At 35.6% G+C, this 24,886-nt stretch overlaps 1 protein-coding gene across 3 annotated transcripts in view; it reads left to right on the top strand.

Annotated features, from left to right (window-relative positions):
* mip120 (Myb-interacting protein 120) overlaps positions 1-24,886 on the top strand; it is a 292,557-nt gene that overhangs the window by 129,672 nt on the left and 137,999 nt on the right. For all 3 annotated transcript variants that reach the window (XM_090404171.1, XM_090404170.1, XM_090404169.1), the window contains 2 exons: positions 3,873-4,045; positions 24,231-24,416. In XM_090404171.1, the coding sequence (XP_090260297.1) occupies positions 3,873-4,045; positions 24,231-24,416 (359 nt within the window). The remainder of the gene's footprint in view (positions 1-3,872; positions 4,046-24,230; positions 24,417-24,886) is intronic.

The following is a 24,886-nucleotide window of genomic DNA, read 5'->3' as shown; positions in this document are numbered from 1 at the left end:
GAACTGGTAAATGAGCCTAAAATCACATTTTATCTTTATATTCTTTGAGAAGTCATCTAGTAGTGCATTATTCATCACTTCTCTTGGTGTCTCAGTTGGTGTGGTCCATCTCAGCCAGCATGGTATTCTGTAAGGTTTTCTCCTTATCTTACTAGTGAGATAGTTGAAGACAGGTGGTACCATCTCTTCTCCCATCTTCACCTATAAGCTTTAGCTGGACAAAGTGGAACAGTTTTCATGTCTACAGTGGTCCTACAGAAGTGTATGTCATATACAGTTATACCCTTGAGTTATATCACCTTAAGTTCCAGAGAGATTCTGTAACTCAAAAATATCCATAAGTCAAAGCACTCTGTTGAAGTTTGAAGATGGTGTGGTTGTGACTGAAATAAAAAAAATCTAATGTTAAAAACTGGTTTATTGAATGAGTTCATATGCTGCAATGCCATCTCTTGTTTGGTAGGGCATAACATCGTGTCATATCTGTATCTTCTACATTTCATGAGATTGGTGTGATGTTGATGGCAGAGATATATTTTCAGTAGATGGCAATGGTCTTTTTCAGAAGTACCTGTCTAAGGTTGTATGTGACCTAGATTGTCTTTTCTCTGTAGATTTCTGTGTAACAGTCATAATCTCTTGCAGTGTTATAATTTACTTGAGAACTTTCAAAATCTGGATCATGCTTTTCCAAAAGAGCCATACCAGCTTCGAAATGATGGAAACCTTCGGGAGAATTTTGGGAGCTAGACCTTTAAGCTCAGTGATGGATACCTCTTCAGGCATATCTTCTTGCCTCTGCTCTTCAAGTGTCAGATCTTCATTGCTGAAGGGTTGAGAATGGAACTGCTTAAGTTTAGCTACATCTTGTTGCTCGACCTCTAGCTCGAACTGCCTTGCCATCTCTACAATATTGTTAGTTACTTCAGGTACAGGATTTTCTAAACATTCAAAATCATCTAACAACTGCTGACATAATTTTTTTTTTTTTTTACAGGCTCCTTTCAGTAAATGAAATGGAGTGCATGGAATTATATATGTATCTCATATAGCCTTGATGCCATCTAAGATTGTAAAGCCCTTCCAGAATTTTTGGATGACTTCTTTCCCAGTGCCTTCTTTGATGTCTGCTATGACACATTGATCCATGGGCTGTAGCAGTGAGGTGATACTGGATGGTGGAAATATCACTTGAACATTAGGGTGCAAATCATCTAATGTTCAGGGGTGGCCAAGAGCATTGTCTAGAAGGAGTAAAATTTTGAAAGGGATGTTCTTCTCCTTAAAAAGTGCTGCAGTTACTTGTGCTTTCACATTAGACCTCTAGTGCACTGGAAGTTGAGTTTTAACATAGTGTTTCGAAGCTCTGGGGTTTTCCAAATGGTAAATTAACATAGGCATTAGCTTTAAGATACCAGAATCATTGGCACCTCAGAAGAGTTAGCCTATCTTTACCTGTCTTGAAGCCTGGTCCAGTTTTTCTCCTCTTTTGCAATGAATGTTCTTGATCGCATCTTCGCCCAGTACAGCCCTGTTTCATCTTAAACATTAATTAAACATTAAACATTAATCTTTTGTATATTCACCATTATCAGTGCTCTTCGCTAAGTCCCATGGAAATTTTTCTACAGCAACTGCCTCTCCTTGCACTTTGATGTTATGCTGGTTTGACCTACTTTGAACCTTTCTTAGTCTTCATGTCATTGAAAAGGCTTTGGGCTTTATTTTGAATAATGGCCTGGTGTAAGGGAACATGGCGATTAGTTTGATTATCTATCTAGACTATTAAGAGCTTCTCCATATCAGCACCAAGGTTATCCTTTTCCTAATTAAAGTAGTATTCACTGGAGTATCACTTTTAACTTCATCAAGTTAATCAGCATGTTTTTAATCGCAGTGTCAACAGTGTTGGAGGGAAGCTTAGTCTTTGGCCTATCTCAGATTGTGATACACCTTCACTAAGTTTAATCATTTTAATCTTTGAATCTAATGTAATATCCTTATGATTTTTCTTTTCACATTTGCCTACCATTATATTAAGTTTAATCACAACCAAAAAATAGTAGAATAAAAGTTAAAGACAGTTTAATATTCATGTAACCACAGAGCAGAACACAAAGATGTATGAATGAGCCATTTCTGATGGCACACTCACGACAGCAAGACAGTAACCTTTTCGCATGGTAGTATCATGGCTCTAAGCAAGTGATATAACTTTGGAGAAAGTGGCAATTTAAAAATGTACGCAAGTGTGAAGCATTGTAAATCGTAGTACCATAAATTGGGGTATGCCTATATATACTCCCAACATACTTTACTTGTTTCCTCCCACATGCACAACACATGTGGCCATTGCCATGATGTGGTAGTTTGTAAAACTTTGGTGGGAGGAAAGGAATTAATATTACAAAATAATGGTAATAAATAAAAGAAATTGAAGTTGTAACCCTAACCATCCACTAACAAAGGTGTTTGAACCACTTATTTTAAAACTTTCTCTTTGATGGGTAAAAATAAAACTTTCCTGTGAAATTAACCATCATTTGCGTATTGTATTGCTTATTAACTAGTGGTGAATTTTTGGTACTAATTATCCTTCCTCCCTGCAAAAGCCACTACATTTATGTGATATATATATATATTCACCCCCTCTTATGTGAGAAATACACCCGATATAACACTGGTTGAAAAAAGTGGAAATAGGGGTATTCAGGTTATCAAAATATCAGTACCAGAAGATGCCAAATTGACGAAAAAGAAACTGAAAAAAAATGACAAAATATCGTGAGTTGCAAGTCAAAGTTTAACAAATTTGGCAAAAGAAAACAAAAGTTGGTCCCATAATAATAGGTGCTTTAGGTGCCCAAAACATTGAAAATACATCTAGAAGCACTCAAGTTAGTGCCTGCGTACACATATCATTGTTTTTGTGATCCCTGATAATGTAGTCTATAATCCCTGATTATAAAATACTGAAGGTATTTTATAATTAATTAATATTAATTATTAATACCGTATACTACAATATTAATTAATATTGTAGTATATGTTATCATTTCCTGAAAAATTAAATGATATGTGTAATCAACATATAAGCTTATCTACAAGAATCTATTGTACATTAATAGTATATCATAGGTGAAAAGTTTTTTTTATTATTTATATAATATGGAACATTTTCAGGCCTCCAGTAAACCTGATATTGGTTTCATACCTGGTGATGAAGCTCTTTCTGTTACTCCCAGATGACAAAGTGTGACATAAAATATTAAACTTGCCAGTTTGTCTGTTTAAAACTTCTGTACCTATTACAAAAATAAGATAATAACAAAATATGTGCATAATAAAGAACCTTAAAAGTATAAATTAGATACAAATATTTAAGTTTGTCCATCTAGATTGCTGAGAATTTTTCTGTTGTCTTTATGGTGAAAACATAGTGAGTTATTTGTAATAAATAGGAGGCTATTTTCTTGGTCATCTGAACAAGAGTTTGAGGACAAGACTGATAAGAGGTCAGCTCTTGTCTTTAGATGATTTTACCATAATACCATCTGGATATGTGAGAGGAGGAAGCATTGAAAGATGACCCAGTAGCTTCAGCAAGGGACCAGATGGGAGGGAGATGTTTTTGCATTTTTTGCTTACATTGTGATGTATGGTGTGAACTCAGTGCAAAGCTGGGATTTTTTGACTTGAACCATTAATGTGCTAAATTTTATTAAAATTTTTGTAGTGTTCTTATTCCTGATTTTTTATTATTATTTATTACTTTTAATATTAAATATATTTATGTATCATATGACTGCAGCATATAATTCTAATCTATTGATTAATTTTTAAATCATTAATTTTCTTCTATAATATAACAGGTGCTAAACAGACCACCTTAGTTCCTGTAACAAACACAAGGTCTCTTATACCTGCTGCCGCTGTAGCAGTTTCTAATCAGCCAACTACCTCATCATCTGTAGTTACAGCATCATCTACTGCTCAGGTTAAACTTACAGTTCCCATAGCACCAGCAATTTCTACTCAGAATCAAGTAAGTAAATATGTCATTTATTTGATGCCATAAAAGCAACCAAACTGATTGCATGAATTATGAGCCTCATGATTCATAGTGACTATATTGAACCATTTTGATGACTACCAAATGGAAGTTTAACGTAACAGTGATGCAGTTCAGTCAGTGTTTTGTCACTGAATGACCTGATCTTATATAATCTGTTAGTCCTCCTACTAGTCATGCACATGTTCTCTGGTTGTGATTTATCTTGTTTAGCAGGGTGGAATCGAGTTTCATGGAGGGAAAAAAATTGCCTCCTCCTCATGTGATATGGGATAGCCCGTCTTCAAATATCTGGGTAGCTTTCTTATTTCTGCATTATGCTAGCTGCCTTAGTTATAAGATAAAACTTCTTCAGTGTCATATTTGAATTAGTATCCTTATTTTATTATTGATATGACATCTTCTATGGGCATTGTATAGTTTCTGTGAAAATTATGCTTGAAGTATGAATAATATATTCAAAAATTGATTTGTGCTTTTTTGCATTGTGCACTTTTTATTTGTCTTCCAAGTTTAAGTGCCAGTTGAAGCTCATATTATTATGGTTTAAGGCAGTGGTTCTTAACTGGTGTTCTGCAGAAGGTGAATATGTGTTCCACGAGAAGTTCTGGAATTTGTCATTTTTAAATTAATTTGTCAGCACAAATTTAATGATGGTTTAATTGATGTTTAATGAATTATTAATTATCAATTATTGATTAATAATAAAAAATCAGCTAAATTACCAATTAATTAATTTATGCATTACAAAATAACCAAGGTGTTCCGTGAAAATTTCAGGATTTGTGAAGTGTTCCGTCGTCGAAAAAAGTTTGAGGAACACTAGTTTAAGGGAATGAAGATAACACATGAAACAAACTTAAGAGAGCTTTGGTTTAATAAATATAATCATGTGAAACTTCCGAAGACAAAAGAAACTAATTCTCAGGCCTCCTGGCCAAGGCTGAATCAAAATTACTTCTGCTAAACTCCTGCTCCCATATCAAGTTCACTATTGAACATGAATCCAATAACCAACTACCCTTTTTGTGGATACCTTAATAATTCATAATTGAAGAATACCGTAATAATCCGTAAGAGGTGTATATCATGTTGAATTTTCAGTTTATCTGGAGCCAACCTTTACTGGCAGATGTATTCACTTATCCTTCCACTATCATTCATCACAAAAAATGGGTCTTATTAAGAGTCATATATAATCTGGTCTTCTGTTAGATAAATTGAATAAAATTTAAAGGAATCTGATATATAATGGATATAATTGAACTACAATTCAAAAAATCACTAACAGTTATCATCCTTCTACCATTACAATTCAGTGTGAAAAGAATACCCTACCTTAAAGGAACTTCAGAACCAATAGCAAGGATTCTTCGTAAATTCAGTCTATATGCTTCTTTCAAACCAGCTCAGAAATTGTTTTCTTTCCTACCATCAACAAAGGATATGTTACCACCTCTTTCCTTGCCAGGTGTATATCAACTACACTGCATATGTCATTTTTCCTATTTTGGACAGGCTGGCTATTTTGCCTTGATTAGGATTGAAGAACATCAAGAATATATTACATTTTTGAAATCTGACCAGTCTGGCCTTGCTTTTTAAGCCATTGACACCAGGCACAAAGTTCTATGGGACCATACCAAACTTCTTCATTCCAGCAAGTTCATATTCGATTGTCATTTGCTTGAAATGAAATGTGAAACATTATGAAATCATCCTAACCTGAACCAGTCAGACTTTATGATTTTTGGGAACTGATTACTATTAATTGTTCGTAACATTTTTGTTTCTTTCTTTGTTTTTTTAATTTAACTAATTTTTATCTACACAACTAACTACAATTATTCCTTTGACTTTAATATTGTAATATCTTGTAGTACAGCTGTGATGGAGACACAAACTAATATACACATGATTTGGGACTCATTATTTTGTTTCATCTTTTGAACGTAGTTAATGGTTTAACTCCATGATGATGTCCATGTATGGCAGTTTTTGAATAAAATCTATATAATTTTTGTTACATGTGTAAGCCATGAAAGTCATTTAAATGTCTAGTGCACTTGTTTCATTTACGCTATTAATAATATAAGTTTTAAAAGAGGTATACCGTGAGTAGACATATCGATAAAAAAATTAATAACAGAAAACTCACGTACAAAGATTATTTAATAATATAATTTTCGCCTTTGTGTTACAGGCATCTTCAGTACATTTTAAGCTCAAATTAAACAATAACTGACAATTCCAAAAAGCGCCACTTAAGTGGCTGGTGTAAGATAATTAAAAAGGTCAAAAAATATATATATATACAATAAAAAGTTAGGAAAGATTAGCTGATTTATAAAGTACTATCTCCCATAAAGGGGATAGATGTAAGCCGTTGGATCTGTTTAAGTTAGGAGAATGAAGTAAAGTTTCACATGTTTCTTTATAAAGGTGTTCCATGAGGTACCGACTTTTGTGAAGGACTCTTGTCTTTCTCCAATGAACTCTATATCTAGTGAAGATGATATGTTCTGCAAGTCCAGACTTTTCAGGTTTAAAGTATTCAATATAAGATTGGTGTTCCTCTAGCCGAATAGAGGCAGATCTTCCCGTTTGTCCGAAATAAGATAATCCACAAGAGCACAGAATCTGGTAGACACCTGGATAATTAAGGTGTGGAAGCTTGTCCTTAGGAGAAGTGAGAAAGGTGGGAGATTTTTCTGAACGATCGAAAGGCAACAAAAATATTCAGTGGTTTTAAAACTTTTGCTATACGTTCACTAACGCCTTATGCATAAAGGATAGGAATGCACGTTATTTCTTCTGTATTTGAAGAGGAAGACGTATTAAAACTACTCAAAGGTCTTTTTATGAAGCAATTCTTATAACCATTAGATAGAAAGGAAGAAGGTATATGATTGCAGTTCTTTCTGTAAAAGAACAAAAGGAGTGGGCCCGATGAACCAGTGTTTTAATTATTCCTGCCTTTTGACTGGGATGGTGATGAGATTCAGCATGGATATAATGGCCTGTATGAGTTTTTTCTATAGAAGAAATTTAGGTTACCATCTGGTTGATGAAGAATTAGAAGATCTAAAAAGGCTAACTGCTTATTTGATTCTACTTCTAGGGTAAACTGAATCCTAGGATGAAATGTGTTTAACCTAGTGAGAAACTGTTGAAGTTCATCAGAAGAGCCATTCCATACAGCAAAATGTCATCGACATATCTGAACCAGTGAGTAGGTCTGGGAGAAATGTTGTCAAAGATATGTTGTTCAAAATGTTCCATAAAGAAATTGGAGATAGCAGGAGAAAGAGGATTGCCCATTCTGTTCCTTCAATTTGTTGATACAACTTATTTTTAAAAGAAAAATAACCAGAATATATTACAAAATCAAATAATTTAACAATGTCTGAAGGAAATTACTGTTGCAGTAATTCAATGCTTTCAGAAAGAGGTACATTTGTAAATAAAGAAACAACATCTAAACTGGTCATGATATCAGAAACTTCCAAATGAAGATCTGAAATTTTATTTTTGAAATCTGAAGTATTTTTTATATAAGTATCAGTTGAAGAGGAGAGTAAATTTGATAAAAATTTTGAGATTTTGTGAGTGGGGCAGCCTATACAATCTACGACTGGTCTCAACAAAATGCCTGGTTTATTTCGAAAGACCATACAATCTAGGTGGACGACCAAAGAAGGTTTTAAGTTTTTTCTTTTGATCTTCATTCCATGTAGATACATTATCTATAAGAGAATTAAATCTCTTCAATTGACTCCCAGTAGGATCCGATGTAAGAGGCCTATAAGTTGAATAGTCGCGAAGTAATAGAGACATTTTTCTCTCATATTCCTTCCTATCTTGAATCACTACAGCCTTCCCTTTGTCAGCTTTCGTAATAATTAAATTATGATTGTGTAAACATTCGATGTAGCCAAAATAAATTATCTAAAACATCGACTTTTTACGGGAGTTCACCTGAATTTTCTTGTAAAAATGTATATTTTATTTCTCTGTGTAAAGCTATCTGTATAAAGAACAAAATAAGCCCAAAGGGAATTAACTCGCTCATTGTTTAAGAAGGGATGTAGAAGTATTGAAACCAAGAGCATCGCCCGAAATTCGGCATGTCTTTTGAAGATTGTTTGCAAGACCCGTCGCAGGTGACCTTCGAGGTCAATATTGAAAGGGCACGGCATGAATGAAAAAGAAAGGCCTGTTGGCAAGATTAAGGCAGTAAAGGTCGGAAGTAAGGTTGTTGGCGAATTTTCGAGAAACATTATACAGGGTTCTTCAAACTACTAGCAAGACTCGCACGGGGACACTAGTGGTCCCAAAAACTTAATCAAAGGGGCAGGAATCTGGTGTATAAAAGGGTTGGTTTGAAGATGAGAGGGGCTTCCTTTTCTTCATCCTGAGTGAGCCATCCACGAGAGATCGAGGACCTGAGGTGTAAGTTCCGAAGGGGCGGGTGGAGAGACCCGTCCACCGAAGTCATTCCAGTCACAGCCGAAGATATCCGGAGGCAATAGTTAAGGAGAATCTTGCCATAAAGGTCCTGTAGTCGAATAAGTCGCAATTATTCAACTACAGGATGGCATGTTCTGCAAGTCCAGACTTCAGGTTTAAAGTATTCAATATAAGATTGGTGTTCTTCTAGTTGAATAGAGGCAGATCTTCCTGTTTGTCCCGAAATAAGATAATCCACAAGAGCACGGAATCTGGTAGACACCTGGATAATTAAGGTGTGGAAGCTTGTCCTTAGGAGAAATGAGAAAGGTGGAGATTTTTCTAAATGGTCGAAAGGCAACAAAAATATTCAGTGGTTTTAAAATTTTAAAAACCACTAGTGATTCAAGATAGGAAGGAATATGAGAGAAAAATGTCTCTATTACTTCATGACTATTCAACTTATAGGCTTCTTACATCGGATCCTACCTGAGTCAATTGAAGAGACTTAATTCTCTTATAGATAATGTATCTAAATGGAATGAAGATCAAACGAAAAAACTTAAAACCTTCTTCGGTCGTCCACCTAGATTGTATGGTCTTCCGAAAGTTCATATACCAGGCATTCCGTTGAGACCAGTCATAGATCATATAGGTTGCCCCACTCACAAAATCTCAAAATTTTTATCAAATTTACTCTCCTCTTCAACTGATACTTATATAAAAAATACTTCGAATTTCAAAAATAAAATTTCAGATCTTCATTTGGACGTTTCTGATATGATCAAATTTAGATGTTGTTTCTTTATTTACAAATGTGCTTCTTTCTGAAAGCATTGAATTACTGCAACAGGAATTTCCTTCAGATATTGCTAAATTATTTGATTTTGTAATACATTCTGATTATTTTTCCATTAAAAATAAGTTGTATCAACAAATTGAAGGAACAGCAATGGACAATCCTGTTTCTCCTGCTATCTTCAATTTCCTTATGGAACATTTTGAACAACATATCTTTGACAACATTTCTCCCAGACCTACTCATTGTTCAGATATGTTGATGACATTTTTGCTGTATGGAATGGCTCTTCTGATGAACTTCAACAGTTTCTCACTAGGTTAAACACACTTCATCCTAAGATTCAGTTTACCCTAAAAGGAGAATCAAATAAGCAGTTAGTCTTTTTAGATCTTCTCAGTCTATAGAAAGAAGACTCATACAGGCCATTATATCCATGCTGAATCTCATCACCATTGTGTTATTTTTCCTTTAAAAATAAGTTGTATCAACAAATTGAAGGAACAGCAATGGACAATCCTGTTTCTCCTGCTATCTCCAATTTCCTTATGGAACATTTTGAACAACATTTCTCCCAGAAATGTTGTTCAAAACCTACTCATTGTTCAGATATGTTGATGACATTTTTGCTGTATGGAATGGCTCTTCTGATGAACTTCAACAGTTTCTCACTAGGTTAAACACACACTTCATCCTAAGATTCAGTTTACCCTAAAAGGAGAATCAAATAAGCAGTTAGTCTTTTTAGATCTTCTCAGTCTATAGAAAGAAGACTCATACAGGCCATTATATCCATGCTGAATCTCATCACCATCCCAGTCAAAAGGCAGGAACTATTAAAACACTGGTTCATCGGGCCCGCTCCTTTTGTTTTTCAGACGATCTTTAACAGAAAGAACTGCAATATATAACTTCTTCTTTTCTGTCTAATGGTTATGAGAATTGCTTCATTAAAAGAGCTTTGAGTAGTTTTAATACGTCTTCCTCTTCAAATACAGAAGAAATAACGCGCATTCCTATCCCTTATACACAAGGCATTAGTGAACGTATAGCAAAAGTTTTAAAACCACTGAATATTTTTGTTGCCTTTCGACTGTTTAGAAAAATATCCGCCTTTCTCACTTCTCCTAAGGACAAGCTTCCACACCTTAATTATCCAGGTGTCTACCAGATTCTGTGCTCTTGTGGATTATCTTATTTCAGACAAACGGAAGATCTGCCTCTATTCGGCTAGAAGAACACCAATCTTATGTTGAATACTTTAAACCTGAAAAGTCTGGACTTGCAGAACATGCCATCTTCACTAGATATAGAGGTCATTGGAGAAAGACAAGAGTCCTTTACAAAAGTCAGTTCCTCATGGAACGCCTTTATGAAGAAACATGTGAAACTTTACTTCATTCTCCTAACTTAAACAGATCCATATTACATGTATCCTTTTTATGGGAGATAGTACGTTATAAATTAGCTAATCTTTCCTAACTTTTTATTATATGCATTTTTTTTTGTTAGGAAATTTATTGACCTTTTTAGTTATCTTACACCAACTACTTAGGTGGCGCTTTTTGGAATTGTCAGTTATTGTTTAATTTGAGCTTAAAATGTACTGATGATGCCTGTGACACACAGGTGAAAATTATACTATTAAATAACCTTTGTGCGTGAGTTTTCCATTATTAATTTTTTATTAATAATATAATTAATTTCGATGCGATCCTTGTCTTGTTCTCACATATCACATATGGGGGGGGGGAATTCACTTCATCTCCACTTTAAGAACACACATCCTTTTCTTAATAAATGCATCATGGCAGCAGGAGTTTTTATTCTACATAATATGCAAACTGGTCACAAAAGACAAAATCTTTAGACATATGATACACTCATCTTTGGGCCTATGTAGCCCTGTGGAAATGGCGCGCGCATGCGTGCATTCATACCACTAGGTTGCCCATAGAAAAACCATTCTATGTTTGATTTAGTTGTAGACTAGAGGAACTTTTTCTAAACATTTCTTCAACTGGTTCCAGAGTTAGTCTATATCTGGTGTGAACAAGTAATTTTTTCTTCTCTCTCTCTCTCTCAGAAACTAAGGTTTTTAATTCCACAACTCAAGAAAATGAGCTGTAGAGCAGAATAATATATGGTACTAGGGTTAGGAGACATGAGATGGTGATGTACCCATGTGACTTTTTAAAATCATTAATAACATTGGGCCAGCTGCTGTGATTAGCTAAGGGTGGAGATTGGTTTCTCTTTCTCTCCCCTCAGATTTTCTCTTCCTTAAATCTGTGCTACAGATAGCACAGATTTAAGGAATTTATAGAAGTTTCTAAAACACCACTGCAAAAATTTAGAATAAAGTGAAGTTGTAAGGCAGGATGAATATATATAAGGGTAGAAATTATACAGGATAGAAGTAACATTAAGAATGAAAAATAAATTCGGAAATATGAATCAAGAATGAAAGAAACAGTTTGCTTTTCAAACAGTTCACATAGCATTGAAATCATTAAGCCTATAAGATGAGTGTAAAATTGATTAAAAAAAAATCTGCAAATGCCTTTTATTTCACAAAGGGAGTAGCTGAGGCTATTTAGCCCTACCTAACATACTTTGTAAAATTAAAAAAAAATCTGCAAATGCCTTTTATTTCACTAAAGTATGTTAGGTAGGGCTAAATAGCCTCAGCTACTCCCTTTGTGAAATAAAAGGCATTTGCAGATTTTTTTTTAATCAATTTTACACTCCTCTTATAGGCTTAATGATTTCAATGCTATGTGAACTGTTTGAAAAGCAAACTGTTTCTTTCATTCTTGATTCATAATTCCGAATTTATTTTTCATTCTTGATGTTACTTCTCTCCTGTATAATTTCTCCCCTTATATATAATCATCCTGCCTTACAACTTCACTTTATTCTAAATTTTTGCAATGATGTTTTAGAAACTTTTCTATAAATTCCTTAAATCTGTGCAATCTGTAGCAGGAGAATTCAGCTGTTTGATAGTTCCCCCCCCCCCCTTCTACTTACAGACTCATTTCACTCTTACTGCACACTTACTCATGGGTACTATTTAACTGAACTGTCATCCATAATTCCTCCACTTTCTTTAAAATGTGTAACAGTATAATTGGTTGTTGGTAAACAGTCAAAAATCAAACCTATGAGCTGCTTCTCTTTCCTGATATTATTATTATTATCAACAGACCTCCGTGGAGTCAAAATTCATCATGGGAGGTTCCACTCTCACATGCACAGCTCATCGTACCTCCACTTAAATGCATTCACTCTCCCTGCCTTCACTACATTCTCAGGCAATGCATCTTCCTTTCTCCAGATATTCTATGAAAAATTTCATCCACTTTAATCTGGTAATTACTCCTTACCAACTTATACATCTTGATCATGTCTCCCCTCTACTTTCTATCCACTTGGGCTGTGTAATTTTCATCATCTCAATCTGTCCTCATATTCCACCGAATAACAGATCTATACAACCGTTAATAAGTGTTAGCTGGAAACAATGCTATTTGATGTCGCATTCTGTGGTTCACTTTTACTCTGTCCGAGGTCTGAACTGGGTAAATTTTTAATAAACACTGACTAAACTTGATTTAAAACCAAACCTTGATTTTTGTTGCATTGCACAGGAATTTTAATCATATTTGCTGCCTCTTTGAATTTTCTTACAACTTCACTTTATTCTAAATTTTTACAGTGGTGTTTTAGAAACTTTTCAATAAATTCCTTAAATCTGTGCTATCTGTAGCAGGAGAATTCAGTTGTGAAACAGTTTTTATTAATGTAGGACATGTTTGTTCTGTCCCAGAGTACATCATGACTAGTAGAAGCTGTGTGAAATGCCAAGCCAGACTTATGTTCTCTCTTTTTTTGTATGTCCTTTTGATCTTTGCTCATGTGGATTTCTCTTAATCTTCCTGTCTGGCCTACGTAGCAGATGCCACAGGAACAGTGAATGTTATAAACTACTGGTTTTTTCCATTGGGTGATGTGGAGGTTTCGGAGGATGAAGAGATTTTGATATTTTTTCAAGTGGCAGGAAAGGCACTTTTATGTTGTACTTGTAGAGAAGTTTGGCTAATTTGTGATATAAGGAAGGGTGACTGCATTCTTAAAGTCTTGTTTATTTAAGAAGGATCCTGTGTGAAGGAGTGTCCAAAGCATGGTCTGCCAGTCCTGACTAGTCATAGTTACTATTTCGCTACTATTACTATGCCAAGTCAGGACTGGCAGACCAGTATATACTCTGCATCTCCGGTGTATAATCCTATACTCTGCCCATCTTTGCTTCCCAAGTCTAAATAGATTTTCCAGTCTATTTAGGTTAGGTCCTCTTGCAAAGTTACAACATCTGCTCAACTTCTCATAACTCTCCCCAACTTTGCATTATCTGCTAACAACTGTACATCACCATTTATGCCCTTTCCAATGTCATTTACATACAAATTAAACAACAGTGCTCTAAAACAGACCACTGGAGCTTGTCACTAGTGACGTTCTTCTGGGATATCACTCCCAGATACACAACCTGTTGTTGCCTATCAGACAGCCAATCTGTAATCCAGTGCACTTAATCTAGTATCCAACTCCATCTGTTCTAATCTAACTACTAGTTTGTTATGTGGTAATCTATCGAAAACCTTTGCAAAATCTAAATATGCTACTGTATATGCATCCCCCCTTGTCCAATGTATTTGTTGTCTTCTTATAATAAGTAAGTAGATGGTAAAACACAATCTTCCTTTAGCAAACCCATGTTGTCCATTAAAGAGAATTTTACTGCTATCCATCCACCCAGTTTTGAATCCTTGTCCTCATTGGCTTCTCCAACACCTTGACCACAACTCCAGACAAGCAGATTGGCCTATAATTCAAAGCCTTAGTCTTATCACCTCCTTTATGAAGCAGAACAATTTTGCCATCTTTCCATTCCTTTGGGACCTGGGCTAATTTAAGACTCATGTTGAAAATGTATATTTAAAGGTGTTAATTACCTGGAATATTCCCTCAAGAATTATGGTGATATACTATCAAGTCCCATGGCCTTGCTTGTTGACATCAAGTTTACTCAATTCCTCGTATACCTCCTCACTCACCATCAGTAGTTTCTCTCCCATTCCCACTGCTCTGAAGTTCTGCATTATGTTACAATCACAAGGATGGAATACTTTAATGAACTGCTTGTTTATCACCTCTACTATACTCTCCTCACTGTTTATCATTCTCCCATTATCACTAACCTGCATCATCCTCCCATAATCATTCCTTCTTCTACTGACCACATAATTAAAAAAAACTCCCTAGGATTTCTTTTAGCATCGTTTGCTAACTGCTGCTCACACTGCACTTTTGTTACCCTTATTAAGTGAATCACCTTCCTTACTTGCTCTTTGTACTCCTCATATAACTGATTATTTTCACTCATCTTGTGCCACTTCCACAGTGCCTTTTTCTTCCAGATTGCATACTTCACCTCTTCAATCATCCATTTTACATCTACCTTATTTAATCTCCTTACCTTCGGAATATGCTGTCATTGCCTTTGCTAGAAAATTCCCAAGTCGAAAAATGACCAAGCAGTGTTGATTTACTTCCCATGCAATTCCTCATTTCATGATATCACTGCAAGCTGCTTCCTGAGGTTGCCATAATCACCTGCCTTATAGTTCCACATATAACTCTTTCTCACAGAAGTCCTGATATGGCTGGCGACCGCCCAAGTGATCACTTCATGGTCACTTTCACCAATTGGAGGATGATGTGCCACTTCATTTACAACAATATCTTCTGAAGAGGTAATCAAATCCAAGACCCTCGATTCATATGTGGCCTCTGTTACTACTGAAGGTAGTTGTCCCTTAAAAACTCAAAAAATTCATTCTCTTTGGTTCCTGATGCTGTCTCTTCATTCTAGTCTATATTACTATATAGACTAGAATGAAATCGCCCATAATGGTCACTCTTTTCTTATTAGCCAGACCAGTTTGTCTATACATTTCCTTCTCATTGCCTTCTGCATTACCAGGTCTATAGCAACACCCTACTAAACGTTTCATTCTGTCCACCTCCACTTCTCATCATACTGCTTCGAAACCATTGTCATTATTGGCTCCTGCATCTCCACGCTAGATGGGCACAACTTCTCTGCCATCATCAGTAACACTCCTCCTCAATTTTTGCTTTGTCTGTCTTTGCAAAAGACTACATAATCCCTCCATCTCTATTCCTGTCAGAATGTCATCATCGTTCAACCATGTCTCACTTATACCAATAATTTTTGGGTGAAATAATTCTATCAATGCTGCAATTTCATTCCCCTTGTTTTGAATACTTCTAGTTCATTTCTGTTTCTATAACAAGTCCCACTAACACTGCTTCTCAGATATGACTCCTCTACACTCTCCCCCCATCTATCATCACTGATACTACACCCCTCCCCAGGCCTAAACATCAACCCTGCATCCTTGACTGTCTTAATCCTTTCTTGCACACTCACACATCTACTCTTGAAACCACCATCTACACTTTTCATGCAGTGTCCCCCTGTCTACCGTGACTGCCCCCCGTTTCAGTGTCCACTCTGTGTTCCTTCTCCTTTATTCTCTCCATTCACAAACTTGCCTACCTTACTCTCCTGCTTTTCCACAACACCTCTCGCTTTCTCAGCTCTTACATTCACTGCAGTCATCTCCGCCAGACTCGCATGAAATCCATTCAGATTTCATCTCCTTCAGTACATTTAGTCTTAGGAATAATCATCACCTAAGGATTGTAGACTATTGCTGTTTGTGAAGAAAGTTGGAATTTAGCACACTACTACTGTGCTATGGATTTTTCAAACTTGTGTGATATTAATATTATAAAGAAAAAAATTAGTTTTCTTTATTAGCAAAGGAATAATAAGTGGAATGCCTTTACTACTATATTCTGGTTGTTTTCTCTATCTTAATCTTGATAGATTTTGATAAAATTTTATATGAAACCTTAAATCTTTTTAAAAATGTGTCATTCATGTTCAGTTTTGGTCCAGGTGAAGAAATCACAGAACTGTATGTTAATAGATCCCTCTATTTGAGGATTGGCAAAAAATGTGTTGTCAAATCCATATGTTCTCTCTCTCTCTCTCTCTCTCTTAATGCTATCCTATCAGTCATTCTGAAATTTTTCTTTTTTCAAAAATTGGTTTCTTCACTTAATTTTCCTTAAAGCAAAAACTTTTTTTTTTTAAACTTTTTCTCAATTACAGCTATTTTTTCTTTTCAGTGCACTGAACTAGTAATTAGAGGGCTGAGCATCTGTTGGCATCCGCAGATTATATGAACAGATTGTTCATATAATCTGAAGATGCCTGCGATACACAAGCAAAAATTTTACTATTAAATAATAATTATTTAATAGTTATTCCGTTATTATAATTTTGAATTCATATGTCTGCTCACAGTATTTCCTTATTAAAACAAGTTTCTAGTTTAGTTATTAAATTCTTGTCATCGATTGCATCAATTGTAGAAACATACTGCAACTGATATCAGATTTTCTGTACTAAAATCTAAGCACACAAGCACAGTGAATTGAATTTTCACACATCTATATATAAAATCGAAAACAGTTCAATAATACCAAGATACATTAAAAATAATATACAACATTTTGAAAGTTAATCTGAACAGAACGTTGTCTTAAAATCTAAAAAAAGATATCATGTTGGAGGCTTAATGGAGATGCATTGCTAGTAGATGCTACCAATGCACCTTGCTATAGACTATCTAAACAGCTGGCCAACTCTCTGATCCCCCTCACCGGAAGGTCCCCTTCCTATATAAAAAACTCGACCCACTTTAAAGCCCTCACAGAAAATTTAACCTTGAAGAAGACAGACATATTGGTAAGCTTTGATATCTCCTCCTTGTTTATCAATATTCCCTTAACTGACACTTTATCTCTCTTAGAAAAGGTTTTTCCCTCTGACATCTTAGATCTCTTTTCCTTTGCCATTAACTCTGGATATTTCTCTTGGAACAACAAAATCTACAAGCAGATAGAAGGAACTGCCATGGGTTCCCCCCTCTCACCCCCCCTTGCCAATTTCTATATGGAAGATTTCAAAAAACGAGCCATAGACTCAGCCCCACTCAAACCTTCTATCTGGCTAAGATATGTAGATGATGTGTTCTCTATTTGGCCTCATGGCCCAGACACGTTAGACTCCTTCCTCAGTCATCTCAATAGTCTACATCCAAGAATCCAGTTCACTATGGAAAAGAACAATTGTTTACCCTTCCTAGACACCTTAGTCACACGCCTGCCTAATGATACACTTACCTTCACCGTATACAGAAAACCCACACACACACAGGCAGATACATTCACAAACTCTCCCACCACCACCCCTCTCAACAATATGGCATTATTAAAACTCTTACCAAGAGAGCCCACAATCTTTGTTCCAGTGGAACCGCCCTCACTAATGAGCTTAACCACATACACAGCACTTTCCTCTCCAATGGCTACAGCGATCACAGTATCAAAAAAATAATCAACTCCTCCCCCATTCCCCTTCCTTCTCGTCAACAAGATTTTAAAAATGCCATCACCATACCCTACATCCGTGGCACATCTGAAAAAATAGCCAAGATACTAAAACAATACAATCTACACACAGCATACAAGCCCCACCTCAAACTGGCTACCCTTATCCGTTCTACGAAAGATCAGCTCTCTGCCTGGAGTTTACAAAGTACCCTGTTCCTGTAAGCTGGCGTACTTTGGACAGACAGGCAGAACAGCATCCATCCGTCTAGAAGAACACAAGTCTTACATCTTCAAACACAACTATGGCCATTCAGGCTTGGCTGACCATGTTTTGGACACCACCCACAGAGTATCATGGAAGAAAACCACCATGCTTCACCACAGCAAATTCAAGAAAGAGAGACTTTTCTTAGAAGCAGCAGCAGCGCTCAAAAACCAACCAAATCTCAATAAATATGGGTGCATTAAGCTTCCGAAGATTTGGGAAACACTCATCACCAGAGTTCCCACCTTACATTCCAGGCCACCTACTACTGCCCTTAGAGGGCGCTCTACCTAGATAGGACTTTAGTGTCACCCACGTGGTTGGGCTTAGTATTGTTTGTTATTTGTGCATATGTTACATTAATTTTTTTGTAATCCCCGTAGATGTCCTAGTGACTAGGACGAAATATAGGAAGCATTAAAGTCTATTTTAATTCTTTTTAAGTGTTGTAAAAATATCCATTAAGCCTCCAACATGATGTCCTCACAGCACTCCTCTACACACGTATAAAAAAAGATAATTAACCATCACATCTTATCTGGGCCCAAAAATATGCCAGCTAAAAAGAACATTCAGTTTCTTAAATGAATCTGGAACTCTCTTTAAAGAAACAGTTTCTTTATCTCATCAGTGGAAATAGTTCCTTATCCTGAAAACCACTTTTCTCTTACAAAAATCTTGAAAATAACTAGATTTTTCTTGTTCATTATAAGACAGAAAAAAAATGTTCAGACTCTGATAATAAAATCCTCAATTTAGAACACTAGCATCTCCTTACAGAAAAGTCATACAAAAATATTCCTTCTTTCATCTTCAAGATTCACAACCTTTTTTTCTCTTACTGTATGAGTGATTTCCAAGAAAAAATGACTGAACACTTAAAATCAACTTGCTATATGTATTCTCTGAAACATCCATTAAATCATTACAACTTCTAATGGAACATTTAATATCCGATAAGAATTTCTCCCTCTGTGTGAAAAACTTCATTTATGAAGTTCCAAAATTTCCTTCCATAACTGCTATTTTTGTTACCTTGTAATATACCAGCTAAAATCTTTTAAACTTCTTTCTTTATGAAAGACTAGTACCAATGGAGAACTTCCTCTGACTTGTTCCAAAAAATCCTATATAAAAATCTCTACATAATGTTTCTCTCTCTTATAGCTCTCCTCAACGTTAACTCGTCACCATGTTCCGTTCCTTTCACTTGCGCATGCTCCAATGTGCATAAAAGTTCCGGTTTCTGGTTGGTCGCGAAGTGAGACAAGTTGCTGCCATCACGTGAACTATACTTTCATGTGATATCTTCATGGTACTTTGCTTGAAAATGGTGAAAACTCGGTGTTTACAGTTTTTTTACCATTGAACTAAGTAAGTCTTATAACTTACATATTATAAACATACACAAACATTAGATGTTAGCCTTTATTTTGGATACACTAACTTATGATTAACTGAATTCACTTTGTTAAAAATTAATGTGACACACAAAAGTAACATGTAAAAATTGCAAAGCTATATATGCATATAAAAACAAGCAATTAGTTGTTCACTTCTCGCAGTATAAATGCACTAAAAACCGGAATTGGTAATTTGAAATAGAAAACTCAAGTTTACACTAATTTACGTAAACAAAATTATTGTAGAACATCTATACTGATGGTCTACGAAGTCATTTTTCTTGGGGATTTCTTTATACCAATTCATGCTGGCTTCCCTTTTTCTGTTCCACAGGTTAATTTGAGAGAGAGAAAGAAAGAAAGAGGGAAATATTGAAGTGTTTGCACTAAGCAAACACTTCAACACCTCATTTACCCACTAGAATATTTAATCCCATTCACTTTGCTCTTTCTTACTTAGTTTTCACTAAGTAGAGGTCTTCTCTTGGTGATTTGAACTATAATTTTATGTGGGTATCCTTTCCTAAGGAGCATCCATTTCTCACCCACTCTCATCCTCATATCCTACTCTGCTAAATAGCTGTTCCACTCATGAGTGGAACAACTGTTTAAATTTTTCCTCCTCTTTTCTGTGATCTGACTGGTGTCCTTGCTTCTCCTGATCCAAACACTTACTTTGATCAATTTAAAAAGTAAATAAAATTCTTGCTGGAATGAAGGCTTTCATCTCTCCCCACTTCATTCAAAATGTATGCACACTATGCAAACATTAATTTTCCAGCAGTGTGCTAAAACATTCCCAACAAAAATTTCCGTGGAAATTTCCATTTTCATGTATATTTTCAACTTAATCCTGAAGCTTCAATAATTGCATTAAATTCATCAGGTACTAGTTACAATTAAGTATTCTGTCTCTTGCAAAGGCCATTGGTTTGTTTTTCTGTTTTCACATCTGTTTTTCTTTCTCTCTCTCACCTACCCACCCTGTGGCACCATCTTAATATCACTGACAGAAAAAGCTGACCTCCTGACATCATTCTTCTCCTCATACTGTACTGCATGCTTCCTGTTGTTGTTCACCAGGAAGACATTAATACAATCATAAAAGCAACCTAGATTACAACATGTCTTCTAGTTATTTGACAGTTATACTCAAAAGTTGTGTCTAGAAATACCATCCATCATATACTATGTCTGCAAGTCTTTCAGATTTACCTGACAACTTAATTTACAGAGGCAAGCCTATGTTCAGAATATCCCCCTCAATAAAAAGGAGATAAAAGCTGCCTTGAGATTATGGATCCATTATACTCACTGCACACCTCTCAACATTAATGAAGAAAGTCTTAAATAATCAACTTAATTGAATAGCAAAACTTCCTCCAAAAAAACAAAAAAAAAATTCCTTTCACTTCACTGACAAATGCCAACCTAAATGACTTGCATTATCAGCTGCAGACTTCCAAACCTGGTTATAGAAAGTTTTTTACTTGGTTATAAATTAAATTAAACTTGCCAAGAAAATATATTCTTTTTTAAACTTTTATCCGAGTGGAAGCAAACAAAGTATCTTCACAACTAGGCTGCTTGTGTATAAAGGCTAATGACCACATCATTTGTTAGTATCCCATAATGCAAATCACACATTCTTTTGGATATATATAATGCTATGCATTATGGGAAGATCCACTACCCAGAAGAGAGAGATATCAAGTTGAATTAATGATCAAGAGTATTTTAATAATAAGATGATATGTCTTTTCACTGCTTGGAAAGAAGTCAATAGACACCATAGTTGGAGGAACAAATTGCTATGGTGCCCACCTTAATAAGATGTAGGACCTCCTTTCACTGTGATGATTGCAGTAATCCTACAGGGCATACATTCCACAAGCATATAGCAGTCAATGGGAATTTTGGACCATGAGGTCCTGGACTGTTGTGGGGCAGATGTCCCTTGACCACACCTGACATTCCAGTTCATTCCATAGATGTTCAGTAGGGTTGAGATCAGGGCTCTGTGGAGGCCAGTCAAGTGTGGTGAAGTTCATGTCCACAAACCAGTTACAGCAGCAGCCTTATGACATGGTCTGCTCCTCCATAAAAACACCACAAAGTAGGAAGTATTGCATTGTCCAGAATATTCAGATACCTCTCAGATAGTGATATTTGTGGCACCACAAACAGAGGTCTGAGGCTAAACCAGGAAAAAGGTGTAGCATGATTCATTGCTCCATAACACAGCTTTCCAAGCTTCCATATCCCAGTGTATACACTGTTTGCACCACTGGAGTTGGTTCCAAGTAATGTGGGGCTTGCATTTTGTGGTCCTACCATGGAACCCATGTTGTGAGCTTTGGTTCTGAATGTTTTTGTGCAGATTCCTGTTCCAGTCAATGCCTAGAACTCTGCATTCAATGTGTTTGCCAACAAATGGCAGTTTTTTACATATTATCCTTCATATCACCCTATGGTCACATTCAGTGAGTGTGGTGGGTCATTCACTGCAAGTCACACTTCTATCTCAGTATGATATCACTGAATTGTTGACCTGGAATGGCCCAATTTGCCAATCAGATAGGCATGCAACATGGCATCCTATCATAATGCCTCTTTCAAACTCCATCAGTTCCCTTCTTGCAGCCATTTCACCCAGATGTAGTTGCACTGACTTGGGAGCATTGTATTCCTCCAATTTATGCAGCCTACAAACATAATCATTACATGGCATGATGCATCATACATATTGGGGGGGGGGGGTTCTCCATTGACTTCTTTCCAAGCAGTGTATATGACTTCTGCATTAATTCAACCTTGGTATCTCTTGTGGGTCTGGCTCCCACAGACCTCAGTATATGTCGAAATGGTCTGGATGGTGGCCCTTCCCATGATGCGTAGCATTATATAAGTTACAAAAGATGTGTTGTGTGTTTTGCATTATGGAATTCCAAGGCAATTGATGTGAAGTCATTAGGCTCTATATTCAACTAGTCTAGTTGTGAAGATACTTCATGTGCATATTTAGTTTGCTTACACTTGAATAAAGGATTAAATAAGAATATAATTTCTTGGAAAGTTTCATTCAACCCAGACCAAGTCTTTTTTGACTGAACCCCAAATTTCTACCATAAAAACCACAGCCCATCTTAACTGCAAACCATACCTTTATTATTCCTTCTGCCACTTGTGGGTGGCACTTGTGCTGATGTGCAATTTGATATTCCTTGCCAGAGGATGCCTAATATTGAACTCCCCTTTTTTTGACTGTCTGTGGCTTAACATGTTCATTGCCGAGCTGAAAATTGGAATTTCGTGTGGTGGCCAAATTTTTTTTACTTCTTTTAGCGGCGTCCACGTGATCGGCCGCAAGGTGAGAACTCGCATCACGTGATATCGCGTGATTGGCAATGAACATGTTGATATTTTCTTGCTCTGTTGTCCCATTCATCTACTGTCTCTATTGTTCCCCAATTCTGAAACTCATTTCATCTCTTTAACTTCTGTCATTGAAGCTTGACTTCATAAAATCAGAGCCACCTAATGACAAAGTCTTCTTTTTTCATGACTTCAATGTCCACAATTCTGATTAGCTCCTATTTTCCAACTACACTACTGACCAAGATGGAAGAAAAGCAGAGGTATTTGCTATAAACAATGATTTGAAGCAAATCATTCATCTCCCAACCAGAATACCTCCATATTTGAATATTTCTTTTTGAATATCATTATTTCAGCTGCCTTTCCACCTTTCAGGCTTGTGATAGTTTTTTTCTACCCCTCAATTATTGATATGTACTTCTGATTACATTAAGAGAATGCAAATTCCTCTTGAATATTTTCTGCTACTTTTTTGTTATTGCTTGTTTTATTTAATAGTTTTGCAAAGTAATTACTCCAGTTAGTTAGAATATCTTTAGTTTCATGTCACCGTTATTATCTCTAATTCATTTTAGAAGGCTATTTTTCTTTCATTTCTCAGGTTCTGAGTAGGTTCCTGGACATTTTGCCTTGTTGTTATTATCTGTATTCTTACTAAACTCTTCTCATGACTTTTATGTAGGTATGCTTTTGCTCTGCTTAGTTGTTGTAAGACATCTTCTAACTTGCTAGGAACTTTTGGTATACTTTCTTCATTTCCATGACTGTTTCTTTAATGTCTTGCACCCACAATGGAGTTTTGTTTTTTCTATTCTTGCACAGAACTTCACCATATGCCTCCCTGGCTGAATCAATCAGTTATCTTTTCAGAGCTTGCCATTGAGTCTCCAATGTTAGATTTTTGTTCTTCGTTTTTTCTTGAATAATATTTGTGTATTTGTTCACCTTTCAGAGCTGCTTGACTTTAATCCTTTTTTATACTTTTGTACATGTTTTTCTTTTCAGTGTAATATTCATATTCATTCTGCTTAAAACCAAGTGAAGATATTTGTCAATGCTGATATAATAAGAATATTACCAACATTCTTAGTGTAATTATGTTATTATTATTACGTTTTTCTTACATTATTACTTTTACATATGTATTTTTACACTGTTATTATTTTATATTTTATTATGTTATTACTTTTGTATTTTTACATTTAATTACTCTGTGCTATAATACTATTAAGAAACTTGAAATCTAACAGAATTCTTATAGTATAGTATAGTGTAGCAACCTGATTCAGTATGTGATATCACTTCTAGGTTACACCAAAACCAAGTGGGCAGAGAGTTCTTATTCCAGCCAGTTCTGTTACTTCTATTGCCCAAATCAGGCCAAATACAACTCTTGCAGCAACATCATTAGGACAACTTCCTTCCGGGACATTAATTCCTGCTGGTACCGGCATGCAGAGTTTTGTAATGGTTCCTGCTCAGTATATAACACAGGTGAATACAGTTTCTGAAGAATAAACTTCACTTGGTTACTTTTACAGAATAATTAGTTCTAGTTAATGTATGTTATATCATGAGACTGGGATGTGTTGCTCATAACAGGATCCTTCAAGTGGCTGGTGATTTTCATTTAATTGTCTTCTTCTGTCAAGATGTTACAATTTGGATTGTATTTTGTATCCTGAATATGTACAAGCAGCTGATAATTAATTTCAGCTACTTATTATGTTATACTTTCATATTTATATTGAATTACTTTCTTGAGTAGCAGTATTATCCCCCCCCCCATACATTGTGTGTGTTCTCTAAAGTTGTTTTGGTATTCTTTTATATTTTATTGTACTTATTTGTAATTTGTTCTTTATTTCATATTCTGTCCATTCTTGTGTATCCTTTAACTGTTCTAAGAAATTTAATTTCAGCTGCTTGCATTCTACTTCCATGATTTTTTTTTCTCCTTTTGC

This window comes from Typopeltis vanoorti, chromosome 14, assembly GCF_054136105.1.
Source record: "Typopeltis vanoorti isolate ZY-2024b chromosome 14, IOZ_Tvanoo_1.0, whole genome shotgun sequence".
NCBI classification, from domain to species: Eukaryota; Metazoa; Arthropoda; class Arachnida; order Uropygi; family Thelyphonidae; genus Typopeltis; species Typopeltis vanoorti.
This window is presented reverse-complemented; position numbering and strand designations above follow the sequence as displayed.